The sequence below is a fragment of the Plectropomus leopardus genome, chromosome 7 (genome assembly GCF_026936395.1).
Source record: "Plectropomus leopardus strain MGB_pleo_1.0 chromosome 7, ASM2693639v1, whole genome shotgun sequence".
Taxonomy (NCBI): domain Eukaryota; kingdom Metazoa; phylum Chordata; class Actinopteri; order Perciformes; family Serranidae; genus Plectropomus; species Plectropomus leopardus.
The window spans coordinates 30,798,895-30,816,629 of NC_142182.1; the positions used below are offsets into that span (position 1 = coordinate 30,798,895).

Consider the following 17,735-nt stretch of genomic DNA (forward strand, 5'->3'; position numbering starts at 1 on the left):
ACAGTTTTTAAGAGACAGTGGAATAAAGGAGACACCTCCATCATACCACTTGAAGACTGTGTCACACTAAAGAATAATGAATGGCCATAATGTACCCTGAAGTGCTCTCAACACAAACAAACACACTCATTACATTACTGTTTTAATGGTTATTAATCACACCATGAAATTCTATTATTATAACATTGTGGGAAACAATTTTTCACTATAATTCTGCTTGCGGTTCATCAACTATTTCACTCTAAAAGTTGTTTAGGTTTAAACTTCAAAACACCTATACTGACCCTCAGTACAAAACTACCTATCACATTGCCATATATCTGATATTTAATATGTTGCTTTTTATTTTCATAGGTGACACTTATGATGAGTTTGAGCAGAAGGTGGAAATCACAGAAGTAAGTGAAGCTAAATAAGTACAAATTCTTAACTCAGTGACAATACCAATAACAATGTATGTATGTAATGTATGTAATGACGATGGTCCACGTGCCCTCAGAAAACAGCCTGTGTGGACTTTTCCTTCAACCCTCTGTGTGACAGAAGGTTTAAGTTTTATGATGGCAGCCTGGTTGAAGCTATAAAACTGGAGGATCCGGCAGCGCAGGAGTTCTTCAGACTGCTGGCATTATGTCACACCGTCATGCCTGAGGAAAAGAGTGAAGGTAAACTGTGCACACATTCAGCAGCAAAAGAAATAACAGAATTAACTGAATATGTAAAAGTGGGTCTGATTGATGTTTCTGTTAACATGAAGGAAATCTGGTGTACCAGGCTCAGTCACCTGATGAGGGAGCCCTGGTTACTGCTGCACGAAACTTTGGGTTTGTCTTCCGGGCTCGAACCCCTGAGACCATCACACTGTGGGAGATGGGACGAGCTGTCACCTACCAGCTGCTGGCCATACTGGACTTCAACAACGTGCGCAAGAGAATGAGTGTCATTGGTTAGGTCTTCACTTATAACAGCAACGCTCCATTCAGCTAACAATTTGTCAACATGACATCATGTTTTAATTAATTATTAAAAATTAAATCAAAATCAACGTTAAGTTTGTTTCTCGACTGACTTCCCATTAACTTGTTCAGATCCCCTGTTCATTCCAGTAGACATAACTTTTCTAGGATGTCTAGATCTATGATAACTGTCAATCAACTCCACTCAAATGCCTAGAGTTATTTTACGTGATGTCTGTCAGCCAATCACAGTGTTCCACCTCATCTAAAGTGGACTGCAGTGGAGCCACGCCACCTTTATTAGCAAGCATTGCAGACCATGAGGAAAGGAAGAGGTGCAAGGCACATTTCAGTCCATTATTCATATAGTTAAAATACCTAATTTGTGCTTAAACAGTGTTTAAGGTAAACATGAGATGTAATATTACCTGTCCATGTAAAAATAATCATCGACAGAAAAAAAAATCAGATTTGCAGCCTTTGTTCAGGAATTTTAAATAAATATCCATCCTTTGGAATGGACGGTGGATCTATATGTCGCAGGAAAATGAATGGAAGAAATACAGTTTATATAGGGGAATACTGTTCAAATTTAATTTTCTAATAATACAAAAAGCTTTTATTGTATTTTATTAATTATGTTGACAGAATACTAATCTCTGGAGGTATTCCACATACTATTTTCAGGAGATACTTAAGAAATAAATGATATTTTCAGTCACAATGACAAAAATAAAAATGTGTTTTAAAGCATCACTTTATTCAGTGATATGATTTAGTTATTCATGAAAAGTAAATAATCAAACATGTATTGTGATTTTCACTATTAGGTAAGTTCTGTGTTAAGATTCTTCGTCCATTGGAATGAACAGAAAAAGAACCCATAATGAAGTATCTTATAAGTAAAGTATTATTATTATTATTATTATTATTATTATTATTATTATTATTATTATTATTATTATTATTATTATTATTTGCTAATGATTATGAGTGCATTTAAAGAAGAAATCCATCATTGTTATATTTTTTTGTGTTTGGGTTCTGAACAGGTTAGACATTTTTAATAATATCTGAATAGTCAAATATAAATCTCTTTTCTAAAAACAGCATGAAAGTGATACTCTCTGTGCACATGCTTCTGTTAGCAGTCTTTATTTTTTTTGTATGTATGCAAATATGATTTGATCAGAAAAGTAATGTGATCCCATGTTTTATTTTGTTGTTGTATTTTATAGTGAGAAACCCACAGGGCCAAATTAAACTCTACTCCAAAGGAGCTGACACTATTATCTTTGAGCGCCTGGATCCCTCCAGTGAAGACCTCATGAACACTACCTCAGAACATCTCAGTGTAAGTGTTGTTAGATTTGATAACACCACTTAATGACTACATTATTAAATAAGTGCACTATGCATCTGTGTTTATAGTTTCATAAAAATCGATAAACCAGACAAAGTACTAAATACATCAGCATGCATATATAATACTGAACTCTTGCAGCAGTTGGTGCACGGTCATGTTTTGAAAGTTTTATCAAAATCTCAGACAGAGCTGGATTGATTGTGTTTTTGTCTTAACTGAAAAATTTACAATTAGGCATTGAACGGCATGCTAATAAAAAATACCATACTCAGTAAAACGTCCATCCAACTTTATTTGCCAAAGCAGTTATATGTGGTTGTTTTCTGCAGGAATTTGCTGGAGAAGGCCTTCGAACATTAGCTCTGGCCTACAAAGATCTGGATGAAGATTATTTCGATGTTTGGGTGAAGAAGCTTCTGTTCGCCAGCACTGTAATTGAGAACCGTGAGGATCAGCTGGCTGTTCTCTACGAGGAGATTGAGCAGGGCTTGAAGGTAACATTGAAATCCTTTTGTTTACATCTTTGAAGCAATCAGTCTCATGTAAGTCCCTGCAGACTGTCTGCTGTCCTGGTTGAAGCTTCTAGGAGCCACAGCGATCGAGGACAAACTTCAGGAAGGAGTCCCAGAAACGATCGCCTGTCTAAATCTAGCCGACATCAAGATCTGGGTCCTCACAGGAGACAAACTAGGTAGCATAATCCATCTTAATTTACCTTTTATACCATACATTCTGATACTGTTAAAGCTACTGGGATGTAAATTGTGTAAACATTTCAGAGACAGCGATGAACATCGGCTACTCCTGCAACATGCTGCGAGACGACATGAATGAGGTGTTTGTTATCTCTGACCCCACACTGCTGGAGGTGCAGGAGCAGCTCAGGTGACACACCTCCACTCACACGACAGACCAATATTCTCAGAATAACTGCACATCCTAAAGCAGGGGTCGGCAACCTTTACAAATCACACAAATCACCTTTACAAATTACTCAACCAAAATAACAATTTTTGGCCAATAAAGAAAAACAATCTATAGCCGCAAAACGTATTTGAACCTTTTAATGCAAGAAACTCCCTTTTAAGTCTTAATGAGCTCATCAGCATTATGTATAGGTAGGTTTAAATAAGCATTCTTTAATGTTTAATGAAAAGGTGGCTACTTATGATTTTCTTCGTGATTTAACTCTGTAATGTTTGCAATGAAAGTAAGCAAATGTGTCCATGCCATATTCAATTCTTTATTTTCATTTAAGACTTATTATGGATTTGAAATCTACAGTTAGCTCTGTTAAGGAGACTCCTGCTGACATGGCCAACAGACTGCTGTAGCAACTGCTACTGACATTTGGCAAAATGTAAGGAAAAGCTGCCAGGCTGTAGATTTATGATAACATTTCAGTTGATGAAATGTTGAAACATTTTTTTTATTTGGTGTTTAGGTTACACATTTTTATAACTGGAGAATTCAGAAATCATTTTAGGTCTATAACATTAGTAAAGCCAAATTAGAATAGAAAAAAATCAGTTATTCATTTCCATATATTTTTTTTTTGTCAAAGCAACAGGGAGCCAATGGAGAGGAACTAAAGAGCCGCATGTAGCTTTGGGACATTCAGCTTTAAAAAATTGTATTTAGTATCTATTTTAAATATTCTCAAAAACAGCAAGTGGGTCTGAAAGGCATGTTTTCTAAAAAATCTCACAAATCACACAATTTATCAGCTGCAAACTGTGGTGAAGGGAAGATCATTCTTTTTCCCCCATTTACTCAGGAAGGCTCAAGGGAAATATTTGTAACTATATTGAGGTTCATGGTATTGAAAACTCAATGTCACACCCTAGCCTGCCCAATTATTCAAATAAAGTACAGTCCCTAAGTCATGTCTTATCCAGTAGACTAAGACAATTGTGTCATTCAGAATAAGCTCAATAAAACTTTGAGAAACATGCTGAAAATGTATGTTAACTATTTTCCTCTTTCCTCAGGAGTGCTACAGAGCGCATTCTGGGCCTGAGTCGAGTCAGCAGTGAGGGAGATGTTGAGAAGGCAGATGTGTCTGGTGACTCTGTGTTTGAAGAAACCATTATTGCAGAGTATGCCTTAGTCATCAATGGACACAGTTTGGTAAGTTACTACAGCGTGTAGCTTTATATAGCATGTTCCTCTGTTGGGATGATAATTTTATCCTCTGCTTGTTTTTATTTTGGTACCGTTGCCTGCAGCTTTGTTAAACGGTGGTTGTCTCTGCTGAGTCTGCCGTCTCTGTACCTGCTGCTGACTGTGCCGAGTCTGTAATGAGCTGCTGTGCCACCGAGGGCCCCGGGCTCTATTACAGGTCTTCATTAACATCCATTTCCAGCCCCCTTGCTGTGCCCTGAGCAGCGTGCATGATGCAGCAGCAGCTCGGTGGAAATTGCCTCTTCAGGGGGTTGACGTTTTAGGAGGGTAACAGTATGGTTTAAACTGGTGTGATGTTTGTGTTCTCCCTGCAGGCTCACGCTCTGGAGCCACAGCTAGAGCACATCTTGCTGGATTTGGCCTGTTTGTGTAAAACAGTCATCTGCTGCCGGGTCACTCCGATGCAGAAAGCTCAGGTGGTGGAGCTGGTGAAGACGCACAAGAGGGCCGTCACTCTGGCCATCGGAGATGGAGCCAATGATGTCAGTATGATCAAGAGTAAGTCTCAGGGATGATCTCACTCATAGTCCCAGAGCTAATTAAACATAAGCAATATAAAGGAACATTTTTACAGCATCATAACATTTTAGTAGCTATATTTAGTTTTTTTGTCAGTCTGTATATCTGTCCAGCAACTTCAAAGGGAAATTTTAAGTATAATGTGCATTTTTTATACATTTAAGCTCAGGTATAGATTTGGGTGGATGGAGGGGAGACATACCCCTCAGTATTTACAACATGTGCATTTTGGGGCGTTTCCATCTGCAAGTCAGTATGGTTCAGTTCAGTTCGGTACACATTTTTTTGTGTTTCAGTTGTGAAAAGTTGTGGATGGTACCTTTAGTTCCTTTTGAACCGTCCTCATTTTTAGACACTCCTCTTCCAGAGGCACCTAGCACACAGATCGGTACTAAAAGGTTGAGCTAGAAATGCTGCAGTCTGTTCATTGGTCAGTAGAGAATCAACACTCTGGGCTGCTTTAACCACTGTTTATAGTGTGACACGTTTTTCATACATTACTAAACTATAACTTCAAAATGAAATGATGTTTTGCAGCTTCTAGCAGCAGCTGTAAAAATATATATAATTTAATTCCTGGTACCTGTTTGTATGTGCTACATTTGGTTCCAAAGGTACTATACCACCATACCAAAAGCAAAATTAAAGACACAAAATTAAAGACATTTCCACCAAAAATTGATGCAGAAAAGGCTTAACAAGGCATAAAAATTCACCAGAATGCAGGAAATTAAGCATTTGACACCTAAAATTTCCTGGAGGCGGAACCCAGCCCCCAAATTTTAAGTGTCCCCCCAGTGTTGAAACAAAAGCAATGCCCTTGCATTTCAGTATGTTTGTTTGTTTATTAAGATCCCCTTTTACTTCTGTTATAAACTGCAGCTACACTTCTGGGGTCTCCATTATTTTCATTTACAATATTTCATTTCCAAGATTACATAAATACACATAACATGTTGTTTTATTATTTCTTTAATCTTAGGGGAGTGACTGTGTGTTTCCTCCTCAGCTGCTCACATCGGTGTCGGCATCAGCGGTCAGGAGGGGATGCAGGCAGTTCTGGCATCCGATTACTCCTTCGCTCAGTTTCAGTACCTGCGGCGGCTCCTGCTGGTGCACGGACGCTGGTCCTACTTTCGCATGTGTAACTTCCTGTGCTATTTCTTCTACAAGAACTTTGGCTTCACGTTGGTTCACTTCTGGTACGGTTTCTTCTGTGGTTTCTCAGCTCAGGTAAGAATAGTTTTTACTTGAGTGTGTTTCAAGCTCATTATGTGGGTCAACAATCCCATGTCAGAGATAAATAGTCTGCTGACAGACAGCGACTGATGAGGTCATGTGGAACACCTTTTTTCTCTTACCTCTTTGGTTGTTGCGACTCATCTGTTAGCCTTTTTATGTCTCATGAGTTACATATTCTGCTGACGATGGTCCTTTAAAAAAAACAACTTTTTGTAACACTTTTGTTACACATCTTGCACATGAAATAAATTAATATGTTGATTCTTTTCACATCTTATTTATTTATTTTTTTTTATCACTGCTCAGGCACTTTTACTCTGTCAATGGACTGTTTTTTTTTCTATATCTCAAGAGGACCAAATTTGGCACAAATATCAACTTGGACCCAAGATCTTGGCTGAAGGTCACTGTGACCTCAAAAAACATGTTTTTGGCCATAACTCAAGAAGTTCAATTTCACAAAAATGTCCAATGGGATAAAATGATAAAGTGACAACATTGTAAATACAAAAGGTCAACTTCACTGTGGCATCATGGTGTTCAGCAAGAACGCTTTTATGGCCTTTATTGAATGTCATAACTTTTGGTGACTCTAATGTTGGGTGCCCACCTTGAAACTGTGCTGATTGTATAAATCTTCTGTGCTGTAAAACAAATGTGAGGTGATGTTTCTTGTCATGCCACTTAAATAACATGGTCTGTAGATTTTACTGATGATGGCCCTTTAACCAAAACATTTACTTTCTGTCACACATTATAATATCTTATCACCTTTGTATAAATTGATAATCTGATTATTTTCGCATTTTCAGAGCCTTGTGTAAGTGTTTTATTTTTTTGTCAGTGTGGGGGCAACTCTACTTTTAAATGGCATGTTGATTTTGGCTACACCCGCCTGACACTATCTTCATGTATGTAACTGTCCTCTCTCCACAGACTGTGTATGACCAGTGGTTCATCACCCTCTTCAATATAGTCTATACATCTTTACCAGTACTGGCCATGGGACTTTTTGATCAGGTAATACTGTGAAATATGTGATGAAAATAAAGCACTGATTATCAGAGTCAAATTACCTAATTATTTTTACATAAACTCTTAATTTCTACATTTGGACTCTTATATCCTTTTTGTTATTTCTTTTCAAGATCAAGTCATACAGGTGAATATCTTTTCACAGCAGACTCTTTTACTGTTTCATGCTTGGAAACTAAATATCTAACTGTGTGTGTGTGTGTGACTATAAGAACTCTAAATCTTATTAACCCATTTCAATATAGGATTTTGTATATTGTTTATTTATCACACTCAATTAACCATGTGCAATAAATCCATCATCAAGCCCTCAATGCTTCCCCCTATCATATAATAAATATAATAATATCACGTAACAGTCAGGATATCTGTTTCCTGCAGGATGTCAATGACCAGAACAGCCTTCGCTACCCGAGCCTCTACAAGCCCGGCCAGCAGAACCTTCTCTTCAACAAACGCCAGTTCTTCCTGTGCACACTGCAGGGCATGGGCACGTCATTCCTGCTTTTCTTTATTCCTTACGGAGCCTTCTCTGTCATGGTGAAGGAGGACGGCTCCCACTTTTCCGACCAGCAAGCGTTTGCTGTCACCATAGCGACGTCCCTTGTCATTGTTGTAAGTGTTCAGGTAAGAGTATAAACAGACAAAAATAGCCTCGTTGATTAGAAAAAAATAAATGTTTATGATGCATGTATGCTTTCCGGCAGATTGGACTGGACACACACTACTGGACAGCTGTCAATCACCTCTTCATCTGGGGCAGCCTGACTGTGTACTTTGCCATATTGTTTGCAATGCAAAGCAATGGCATATTTGGCATTTTTCCAAGTAATTTCCCATTCATAGGTAGGTTTTGTTCATTCGGATCCATGTGAAGATATAATATTGATTCTTGAATACTGAGTATGATTAAAAGTGTGTGTCCTCAGGCACGGCGCGTAACTGTCTGTCGGAGAAGAGTGTGTGGCTGGTCATTCTGCTCACCGCTGTGGTGTGTGTTGTGCCCGGCTTAGCAGTCAGCTTCCTGAGAGTTCACCTCTTCCCAACTCTAACAGACAAGGTACAATAACTGATGCATTTACAGCAATGAACTTTATTAATGTTTTCCCCATGGCTGTAATTCAGTGGTGAAAGAAACTAACAACATTTGCTCAAGCACAGTGTTGAGGTAGTTGTACCCCCCTTTGAGTGTTTCCATCTTGTGCTACTTAGTATTTCTATAGTACTACAATGAAGGGGGAAATATTGTACTTTTACTTTGTTAAAGTAACTTAGCATAAAATATATTTTGCTTCAAAACCACCAAATGCTTTGTCTTTATTTGAGTGCGAGAGATTGTGTAGAAAAATCAAAGTAATCAATACAGATATGTGCAGCAGAACTTTATTTTTCCTCAATTCCTGCAGCATTCATCATCTCAAAGCCCCTCAGATTCATACTCTGATGTTTTGGAGGGGCTTGACCCCGAGGCTGGGAACCACTGGACTGAACTACCTAATTGTACTCTATATTAAGTAGCTCCAACTGGACACATTGATGCATCAGTATTAACAATTTTTCTAATGATGTGATATAATGTAATATGTCAGTCAGAGGTGATACTTTATATGCAAAACTTTGATGCTTCAAGTACATTTTGCTGATAATACCTTTAAATGCAGAACTTTTACTTGCAGGGGACTATTCTTACATTGAGGTATTGTATTTTGACAGGTGCGTCATCTCCAACAGTCCAGGAAGAAACAGAGACCTCAGGAGCAGAACTTCAGGCGAATACGCAGGACGAGCTCCCGCCGCTCTGCTTACGCCTTCTCCCACCAACAGGGCTACGGAGAGCTGATAACCTCAGGCAAAAACATGAGGATGGGTGCAGTGTCGTCCGCTCGCTCCCCTGGAAAAACACCACACAGCTCCACCTGGATAGAAAACATGTTGAAGAGGAAGAATGAAGTCTCCTGCGTCTCTGATGAAAGCACAGGAGCACCTGAAAGCAGCAGCAGAGCAAAACAGACTCAACAGCACACAGACTGAACTACTGGACCTGACAGATAATAGACAATACCACAGGATACCACATGCATGGATCCCACAGACCAAGCAAAAGGTATGAATGTCTTTCATTTGGGTAAATTTATGCTCAAATCTTAAAACACAGTCGTACCTCTTTTTTTTTCATTAGTGTGCATCATGTGGGTGCTGGTAAATGTTAAAAAAGCCAGTTAAAATATGATTATCAAGAGGAACCATTTAAAAACATGCCGGCTGGTTGAAAACACATAATGTGCAGTTAAGATTTTTTTAATCTTTATAATGTAAGGCATTCATTTAACAGCTGGTATATTCTGGGACAATATTATGCATGAGTTGCCAAAATTTAAGAAATATTTGTCTACCTGCATCAAGCAATCCAATTTGATCCGTAAGTGGTTATGTCTTTTATTGATTGATGGAGAGCTTTTGGGACATTTTAGTCCATTTAGAGGAAGCTTTAGCGGTAACAAGGCAAATATGTAATAAAATATATATAAATGATATACGCAAAAATAAAGGTAACTTCGAGCACCAGTACAACAAACTGTAACAGACCTCTGACTGTAAAGCCAATGCACTGAAACTTTCCTCTCAACCTACATCCAAAGTGCTACAATACAAGTGTTTAATACTGTACTTTAATACTGTAATTACTGATGTAAAGCTATTAAACATGATAAGCACAACTTAATTATTGATTTAAAGTGGTAACAAATAATCTTTTCAAACGGCTGTTTTGTTTCCACAATGGTTGACATATAGTACTTGCTTTGTGCTGTAAATCCAGCCTTCATTATCCCAATTTTTTATATTATCATACCTGGTGGCAGACAGAATTGCATAGTAAAAGTGAGGCTTGTAGGGACCCAATTTAAACACATACTAAGTCATTATTCTGTAGCTTTCGCATTTTGCCATCGAAATATACAAAAAAAAACCAAACCCCTACACCAAGTATTTGTCTATTTCCACTTCAAATCCATTTAAATGAGTCCATATTTTGCCAATATACAGTATCTCTCTGTTTTCCCTGTGCTGTGCCTAGTATCGTTCCGGTTAACGATAACTGGTCTTATTTTATACTCAACAATTCAGATGTTTATTCAAAGAAATGTTGGAAACCAGAATGCATGGCTTGAATCTGATATCCTTAAAAAAAAACCAAATATGACTTTGGATTCAGTTTTGTTGTTAGGCTTCTCCTTGACATAAAGAGAATCAATACAACATAAAACAACGGAGATTAGCTTTTAAAAGCTAGTATTCAAAGCAACAACAATTACTTCCTCTGTTTTTTTCTGTTATATTTTTTAAATCGATATTTAACCAGAAAAAGTGAAGGAAATTATAGTCTGGGTGAGGTACGATGTGATAACAGTCCCTGAACGGATTTTGTGCTGCAGGTACATTTAGTTCAGTACAGTGTGCCTTAGACCACTGAGCCTCCACCATCACTGCTTTTTAATGATTGGAAATTGCTCCTGTACAGCAGCTCCAGCCCAGCGTGTGGTCCTTTAATCAGGACTTTTCTCCCCTGATATCCCAGCGTTTTTCACACATTTAACACAACACAAACCCGACACACTGTTAAAGCCAGAGTAAACACATGACCACTTCTAATGCACATGTAAAGCCTGATAATATTCTGTTTATTTAACTCTTCTACATTATGTTCATGTGTAATATATATAAAAGGATGGGTGAATTTGATGCAGCAGGACAAATTAAACATGATTGTTATTTTATTTGTCATTTTTTCTTTTCTGAGGTGAACAGTGAAACAGAGTACAAAATCCATTTATCACAAAAACCTTCATGATTTAAAAACAAAAAGCATATCCCGCTAGTAAAAAATAATTCCCTGCTGTAGTACATTTTTGGCCCTTATATTCCAGGATAATTTGTAAAGAGGTAAAATAAAAGACAACAACACTAAAGTAAGGTTTACATTTTATAAGTGCTTCTGAATCAAGTGTAAACAAGTATCATTTTCCCACGGAGCTGCGATGTATTTGAATGATTGCTGCATAAACAGACATGGATGATGTATTTCAGTCCTCGAGGAAAATTGCAGCTCCTCCGCCTGGCTTAGACACAAATAAACTCTGTTTTTGCATCGCCGCTCTGCGTGGATCGGGGAGGTAGTAGGCCTTGCTTACTGTTTGCAAGAAAGACTCCACCTTCTCATCAGGAACCATGGAGACGGCACAGCCACCCCAACCTGCTCCTGTCAGCCGGGAGCCCACTGCCCCCGACTTCCTGTAACCAAGAGAAACAAGAAAAAGTAAGGATTTCAGTAAAAACAATATTCCTGTGTCCATTGTGGACAGCACACAGGATACTATAGATCTATACTGACCAAACAGCACTAAATATACACATAAGGATGAGAGGTATAAACACAGCATTTACGAACACGTTTCCTATTTTCATACAACCTGCTTTTCAGTGCAGCTTTGAGCTAAATGTTAAAAGCTATACGCTTATACTAATTGCCAGGAAGTTTAGCAATTTAGTATGTATTTGCTAATTAGCACTTAACACAAAGTACAGCTCAGGCTGATGGACATGTAGAAAACAAAATCTTTATTTTCGAGTGTGCTGTTTATGTACACTCTGCTCCCATTCTGCAGTGCACAAAGGAAATGGATGAGCTGCTCACAGGAAATTCAAATTAAATGTTTTAATTTGTGAGAAGATTTTGCAAATTGGTAGTGGCAGTTTGAGAGGATCTGTATGCGGCATTCAGAGCATAGTTATCATTCACAGTCTGAGCTGGGATTGTCTCCACATGGCTCTCAACATTCATAGTGTATACTGGGATTCATAGCTACAGTTTGGTCTAGTGGTGCAAGTATTGCATCATTTCCTGTTAGTATACAATGATTTAATATGTTGATTTCTTGTGTATGAACACAAAAAACTGTATATTGAAGCAACTAAGTGGAATCCAGCCACACGACTTGCAGTTTAGCCTGAACTCAGTTGTCTTTCACTTTTTATTGGTCAAGTCTCTAAAACTGAACTGGCTAATATTTCATGCTATCTTATTCTGTCCTGAGTCTAAATCTGTAACAGCAGTGAGCTGTGTACTCACAGACAGATGTCCACCAGCTGGTCCAGTTCAGGGCAGCTGCACTCATACAGGTCTCTGCAGCTTGCATGGCTCTGGTTCATCAGGTCTCCCAGCAGCTGTATGGAGTTGGTAGGCGCAGAGTCGCACACGCTCTTAAACTGCAGCACCCGCGCAGCCTCACCGTACACATGCTTGGCTCGCTGGTGCAGCTTGAAATGCGTCACTGAGAAAAAGGCGATGAGGCACATTTTGTTAGGTCCTATAACAGCTCCTGTCAAACTTCCTACTTGGTTGTAACGATGTCCACACAGGGCTGAGTTAGTTTTTGAACAAATGCCTTAATATCAGTAGAATGTAATATTTTCAGAGTAATCTCTGTCTCTCTTCACGGGATGTTTAAACATGAGAGTTTTAGTGAAAGGAAACAATCAGTAATGGCTGGTTACTCATCATTTATGTCAGCACATCAATATGGTTAGAAATTTCTGTGGCTTATTATTATTAAGTTCAGGAAAACACATGTTTAACAATTTGACATCAAGTACAATTCCAGATTATATTTAGTCTTATATCAGTATGCTGTATTATTACTGAAAAATGTATTGCCAAATTCTATGTCAAAGTAATTATGGCTGCAACTTCCGACCTTTTTTATGAATAAATAATCTTTTGATGTTTTTTTAAAAATGTGTTTTATCTATTAAAATGTCAAAATTACAGTACCGTTCACAGGTCACAAGAGCCTAAGAAACATTTTTTAAAAATCTGGCCAGAAATCCAAAAGCCAAAAGACGTTAAATTTAAACGATATGGACGAGAGAAAATCAACAAGTCTTCTCACTGCAAAAGACTTAAAACAAGTAAGAGATTAAGGTTTAACTGATCGGGTACTCCACTTACTGTTAGACACAGTTCTGAGATATGAAATACACAGATGTTTCTGTGAACTGTTTCTCACCATGCTGAGTGTTGGCGCTCAGCAGCTCTGTGGAAAACTGCTCCGAAGTGACGCCCAGCGCCTTGCAGATCTCCTCTCGGCTGTACGGCTCAGGATGCAACACCTCGTCCACCAGAGCCAGCATCTCCTCCAGGGAGGCCTTTAGCTCCGTCTGAACCTGCACCAGCTTCAACAACCTGCTCGCGTCCAGACCTTGTGCCCGGGCCAGCATCTGAAAACACACACAGCCGCAAAGACATTGAAAGGTAAGGTTATTTATGCCTCTCTTCACTTCAACTATATATTAGATATTTACACATTATTGCTATAGGTCTATCAAAAGGACTGTCAGCGAGGAGACGCCACACTCTGCCGTTTCTGAGTACCTTGCTTCACTACATTTTAAATACTTCAAATAAATAGTAACTGTAATATTCAGAAAATTACACAAAAAATTCAGGCAGCTAACTGTGTTGTGACACATAGCAGGTATAAACTACTTAACTAATTACCCCGATAATGTAACAATGCAGTTAGACAATTATAGTAAATCCATGAGAAACTGTCATTCATGCCAGATGTGGGTAAAGTTCTAGATCTACTTTATATCTCTGTTGTAGCAGTCAGTATTATGGTTCTTTCCTCTTAAGGACATCTGCAACAAAATTGAATGTCTAAAAACGAAAGCTAATTGAAACTGGAGATTTCTTAATATGTTTATGGAAAAAATATTTATGTTGACCAGTATAAAGATTTAAAAAGCACAAGGTCCATCATAGGATGTACATGCAATATGAAGTGTAATAAAGGTTACAAGCAAATAATTATTTTACCTTTCAATTTGTTTGATTTGATTAATTACCAGAATATTTAAGATAACATTTCAGAACAGCAAATTAGTCATGAACTTGTATCATAAAAATAAAATATTTTTCCTGTTCCCTGAATCATCCTCAGACCCCCGAGAATCTCGCTAAGAGCCACCAGTCAGAATCACCGAACCTTTGTGGCGATTCGACACTCCACCACACGGATGTTGAAGTGAGAAGAAGCAGCTTTGTTCATCTCGACGCAGCAGTTGGAGATCACAAACACTGCTCCACCTGGGAGCTGGACATCAGTGGCTCGCAGAGGCTGGAACTCTATCAGCTTTGCCTGAAAACAGTAATAAAACAAAAGGTACTTGTTGACTACATAGAAAATGTCAAAACAAAGTATTATTTAAATCACGACTTATCTGGCGGGTACTTCTCACCTCTCAAACACGCATTTCTTCTTGCACTCTTTTAGATATTTATTTAGGGATTTAATAGTTTGGATGTTCAAAATACGGAAGCCCTGCGCGACCATATACATTCATACTTTTTTTTTCATTTTTCCCAAGATATTGTGGTCATTTTCTCAAGATAACAAAACTGTGTTTTCCTGAGATCACAACATAATTCAGTTGCGATCTTGAGATTACAGATTAAATGTAACAGGCCTGAGATTGCCGTCACATGTGACATGTCATGCCATACTGACTGATGGAAGCCCTGGACACTAATGTAGATTAGCCGGTTGTTTTGTGCTTTTATGCTTTCTATGCTAAAATTTTTCTGAAATGAAAGAATGAATAAATGTGACAACATAAATGTTAACATTACAACAGCTGTCTGTGGAGCTAACTTGATGGATCGAGACCTCACGATGCAAATCAGTTTAGTCCTCTCAATCAATTTGTCAAAACTGGACACAAAAACCCACTACACCCCCCCGCCCATGTGATGCGGTGGTCAATATTTTCCTATAGCCTACTATTACAGTATTGTTATCTCTAGATCTCAAATGAATTATCTTGTTATCTCGGGAAAACAGAGGAAAAAATGTATGAAAGCATGGCCGCTTAGGGCTTCCGTATCAAATGACACTGATCGACCTCTTTCCACTGGTTTGACTTAATGTACTGAATGCAAAGCGACATACAGTTCCTCTCTCTGCCAGGAATGAGATGGACTGGTCCATGCCGCCTCCTTCTGTGCCAATGTATCGCTCACTTCTGGCACATATCTCAGCCAGCATCACCTGATCACAGACAACAATGAGAAAATGTTTAATTAGCACATTTATGACAAATACTCTCCTATGCAGACTACTGGAATGAATGAAAGTGAAGCACATCACAAGTTAGGAGCCACATTTGCTTGTTTTTTTTCCTTGTTAAATATATATAGTGCTATAAAATGAAATGCTTGTATTGCAAAGTATTTGACCTTGGAGAGGGACTTTTGATTAGCCTCCATTGTCACGAGCCCGGCACAACAAACTAAGGCACTAGAACTGGACAAGCCGGAACTCGGGGGAATGGTTCCATCTACGACACAAGACATCCCGGCCAAACAAGTGATCTCAAACTTCTCCTGCAGAGAAAAAGCAGGAAGTTAATTCCAAAAATGTGTAGAAAGTATCAATTGCATACTAAATTCTACCCTTGTCGTGGATAAAGAATGTGTAAAACAAAATATAACTCTTACCTGAATACCTTTCACCCCACAGAGAAAATAATAATGCCATTGTGGGTTCTCTCTGTCTATTGCAATGTCCTCTGAACACGACACAGTGAAATCCCTGCAAACAGATGATGATACTTTACATGTGTTTTAAGCTCCTGAATTAACTTACACAACCAGAATGCAAGTATTCAACACCTTAAAATTCATTTCAAATCATGTGAAAACAGAAAACATTTTAATAACATACTTTGATGAGTAATCAGCTGTGTTAATAATTATGGTAAATAGGTACATAACACTCTACAATTCCTTTTAAATTATGTGGAAAAATTTATTGGACCAAATTAATTTTTAATAGTAATCTACTTAAAATGCGTGTTCATAATTATGGTAACAGTACATAACAATTTAATCTGAAAAACTTTTTGTTTTATGAGGATTGAACTTTAAAATGAGCTTTAATAAATATGGTAATTAAATACTTAATTACCATAATAATGAACACAAGTTCATAGTTTAAGTTGATTACCCACACAAGTTCATTTGTTCCAACTAAGTTTTCCACACAAATCAAATGCAATTCTAAAGTGTTATGTACTTAACTATCATATTCTCATAAAATAAAGTTGTTCCAACAAATTCTTTCACATTATAAGTGTTAACAATAATCATGGATGTCCAATCCTTACTTGTACTGAGGATTTGTGTTGGCCAGTGTGATTGTTCCTGAATTGTTCACTGAGACAGCTGCGAGGATGTTTGGTTCAATGGCCATTGGAAGAACAGAATAGCCACAGTAGTCGATATGCTCCCCTGTAAAATATGATAAATCGGAGAAAAGGATTATCATTTTCAAAAGTCACTTATCTCTTAGTAAAAGAATTTTGGCGGACTGAGGAAATAGTGAAAAGGTATCTGAAAAAACTTTTTCTCAGCATATTTAAAGAACATAACATCTGTTTAATGCTACTTTATTCTTGAAAGTCCAAAATATCTGAGACAAAAACAACAACATCAGCCTCATGTGCTATAAACCACTTCCACTGTCTAGAGTCCACTCAGTCCTACTGTATGAAATAAAGTTACCTATTAGATTTACCCTTCCGGGAGCACATGCATAGAAGAGAGGAGATTCTCCATACTTTGTTTCAAAAGTATTTTTCAAGTTTTGAAGCCTGTAAAAGATTACAAATGAAGAAATGAAGTGAGTATCACACTTGTTTGCGCCTATCTCACTGAGAATCAGCAGGCTGTATCTTACTGCTACTCACCTTTCATTGCCAGTAATCGCAGTCTTTAACTTCGGTGGATTTGTGGCCATTTCACCTGTTTAAAGCAGCTATGAGAGTACCTCTTGTTATCAGACAGCAGAGCTCAGAGCTGTTTGCAGAGCCTAGCTGCGATCAGCTGACTATCACAAGAGGATCCCGGATGCAGAAATACTGACCTGAGGTCAGTTCTATAAACACGAGTTCGGCTCAGTTTATAGATGTAAGGTTCCTGTTTTTTAACAGAGCAGCTGACTCTGGAACAGTTGAGGCTGCGGCAGCAAAAAGAAAAAACCCAATACGGAAGTGTCTGGAGGACAGGGAGCGCGGTTAAACACGTAGGCAGCGGAGTGTAGGACGACGACGTCAGCATATAGCTTTCCAAACAGTTAATTATTCAGATTAATTTAAAAAAAATCTTGTCCATCAGTTTTTACCTGCGAAAGTCAAACGTTTTGATTTCATGTGTACATATCTGCAATTTACATGGCCAAAATAGGGACAATACTTTTTACAAGACCTATTAATATCTATGCAACAAAAGTTAGATCGATGCTGTTACTAGCCTTTTTTATTTATATGACAGTTTTTAGCAAGTAACTGCATGTTGCGCTGCTTTAATTTGCAAC

At 38.0% G+C, this 17,735-nt stretch overlaps 2 protein-coding genes across 2 annotated transcripts in view; one reads left to right on the top strand and one right to left on the bottom strand.

Annotated features, from left to right (window-relative positions):
- Window positions 1-10,921, top strand: part of atp8b4 (ATPase phospholipid transporting 8B4) — a 25,576-nt gene extending 14,655 nt beyond the window's left edge. Inside the window, exons 15-29 of the mRNA XM_042495816.2 lie at window positions 355-398; window positions 500-665; window positions 758-946; window positions 2,195-2,310; window positions 2,652-2,816; window positions 2,902-3,013; window positions 3,102-3,207; window positions 4,314-4,452; window positions 4,821-5,004; window positions 6,035-6,258; window positions 7,204-7,287; window positions 7,684-7,929; window positions 8,010-8,148; window positions 8,232-8,362; window positions 9,016-10,921. Of these exons, the coding sequence (XP_042351750.1) occupies window positions 355-398; window positions 500-665; window positions 758-946; window positions 2,195-2,310; window positions 2,652-2,816; window positions 2,902-3,013; window positions 3,102-3,207; window positions 4,314-4,452; window positions 4,821-5,004; window positions 6,035-6,258; window positions 7,204-7,287; window positions 7,684-7,929; window positions 8,010-8,148; window positions 8,232-8,362; window positions 9,016-9,333 (2,363 nt within the window). The 3' untranslated portion in view covers window positions 9,334-10,921. The remainder of the gene's footprint in view (window positions 1-354; window positions 399-499; window positions 666-757; window positions 947-2,194; window positions 2,311-2,651; window positions 2,817-2,901; window positions 3,014-3,101; window positions 3,208-4,313; window positions 4,453-4,820; window positions 5,005-6,034; window positions 6,259-7,203; window positions 7,288-7,683; window positions 7,930-8,009; window positions 8,149-8,231; window positions 8,363-9,015) is intronic.
- Window positions 10,922-11,057: 136 nt separating this feature from the next.
- On the bottom strand, window positions 11,058-17,383 carry galk2 (galactokinase 2). Its single transcript, XM_042496211.2, has 10 exons — window positions 17,110-17,383; window positions 16,925-17,013; window positions 16,528-16,651; window positions 15,860-15,953; window positions 15,599-15,745; window positions 15,312-15,410; window positions 14,349-14,501; window positions 13,368-13,578; window positions 12,431-12,632; window positions 11,058-11,592 (listed from the first exon to the last, which is right to left on the bottom strand). Exons 1-10 carry the CDS (start codon window positions 17,157-17,159, stop codon window positions 11,385-11,387), a joined length of 1,377 nt encoding a protein of 458 aa, XP_042352145.2. The 5' UTR covers window positions 17,160-17,383; the 3' UTR covers window positions 11,058-11,384.
- Window positions 17,384-17,735: the final 352 nt, after the last annotated feature.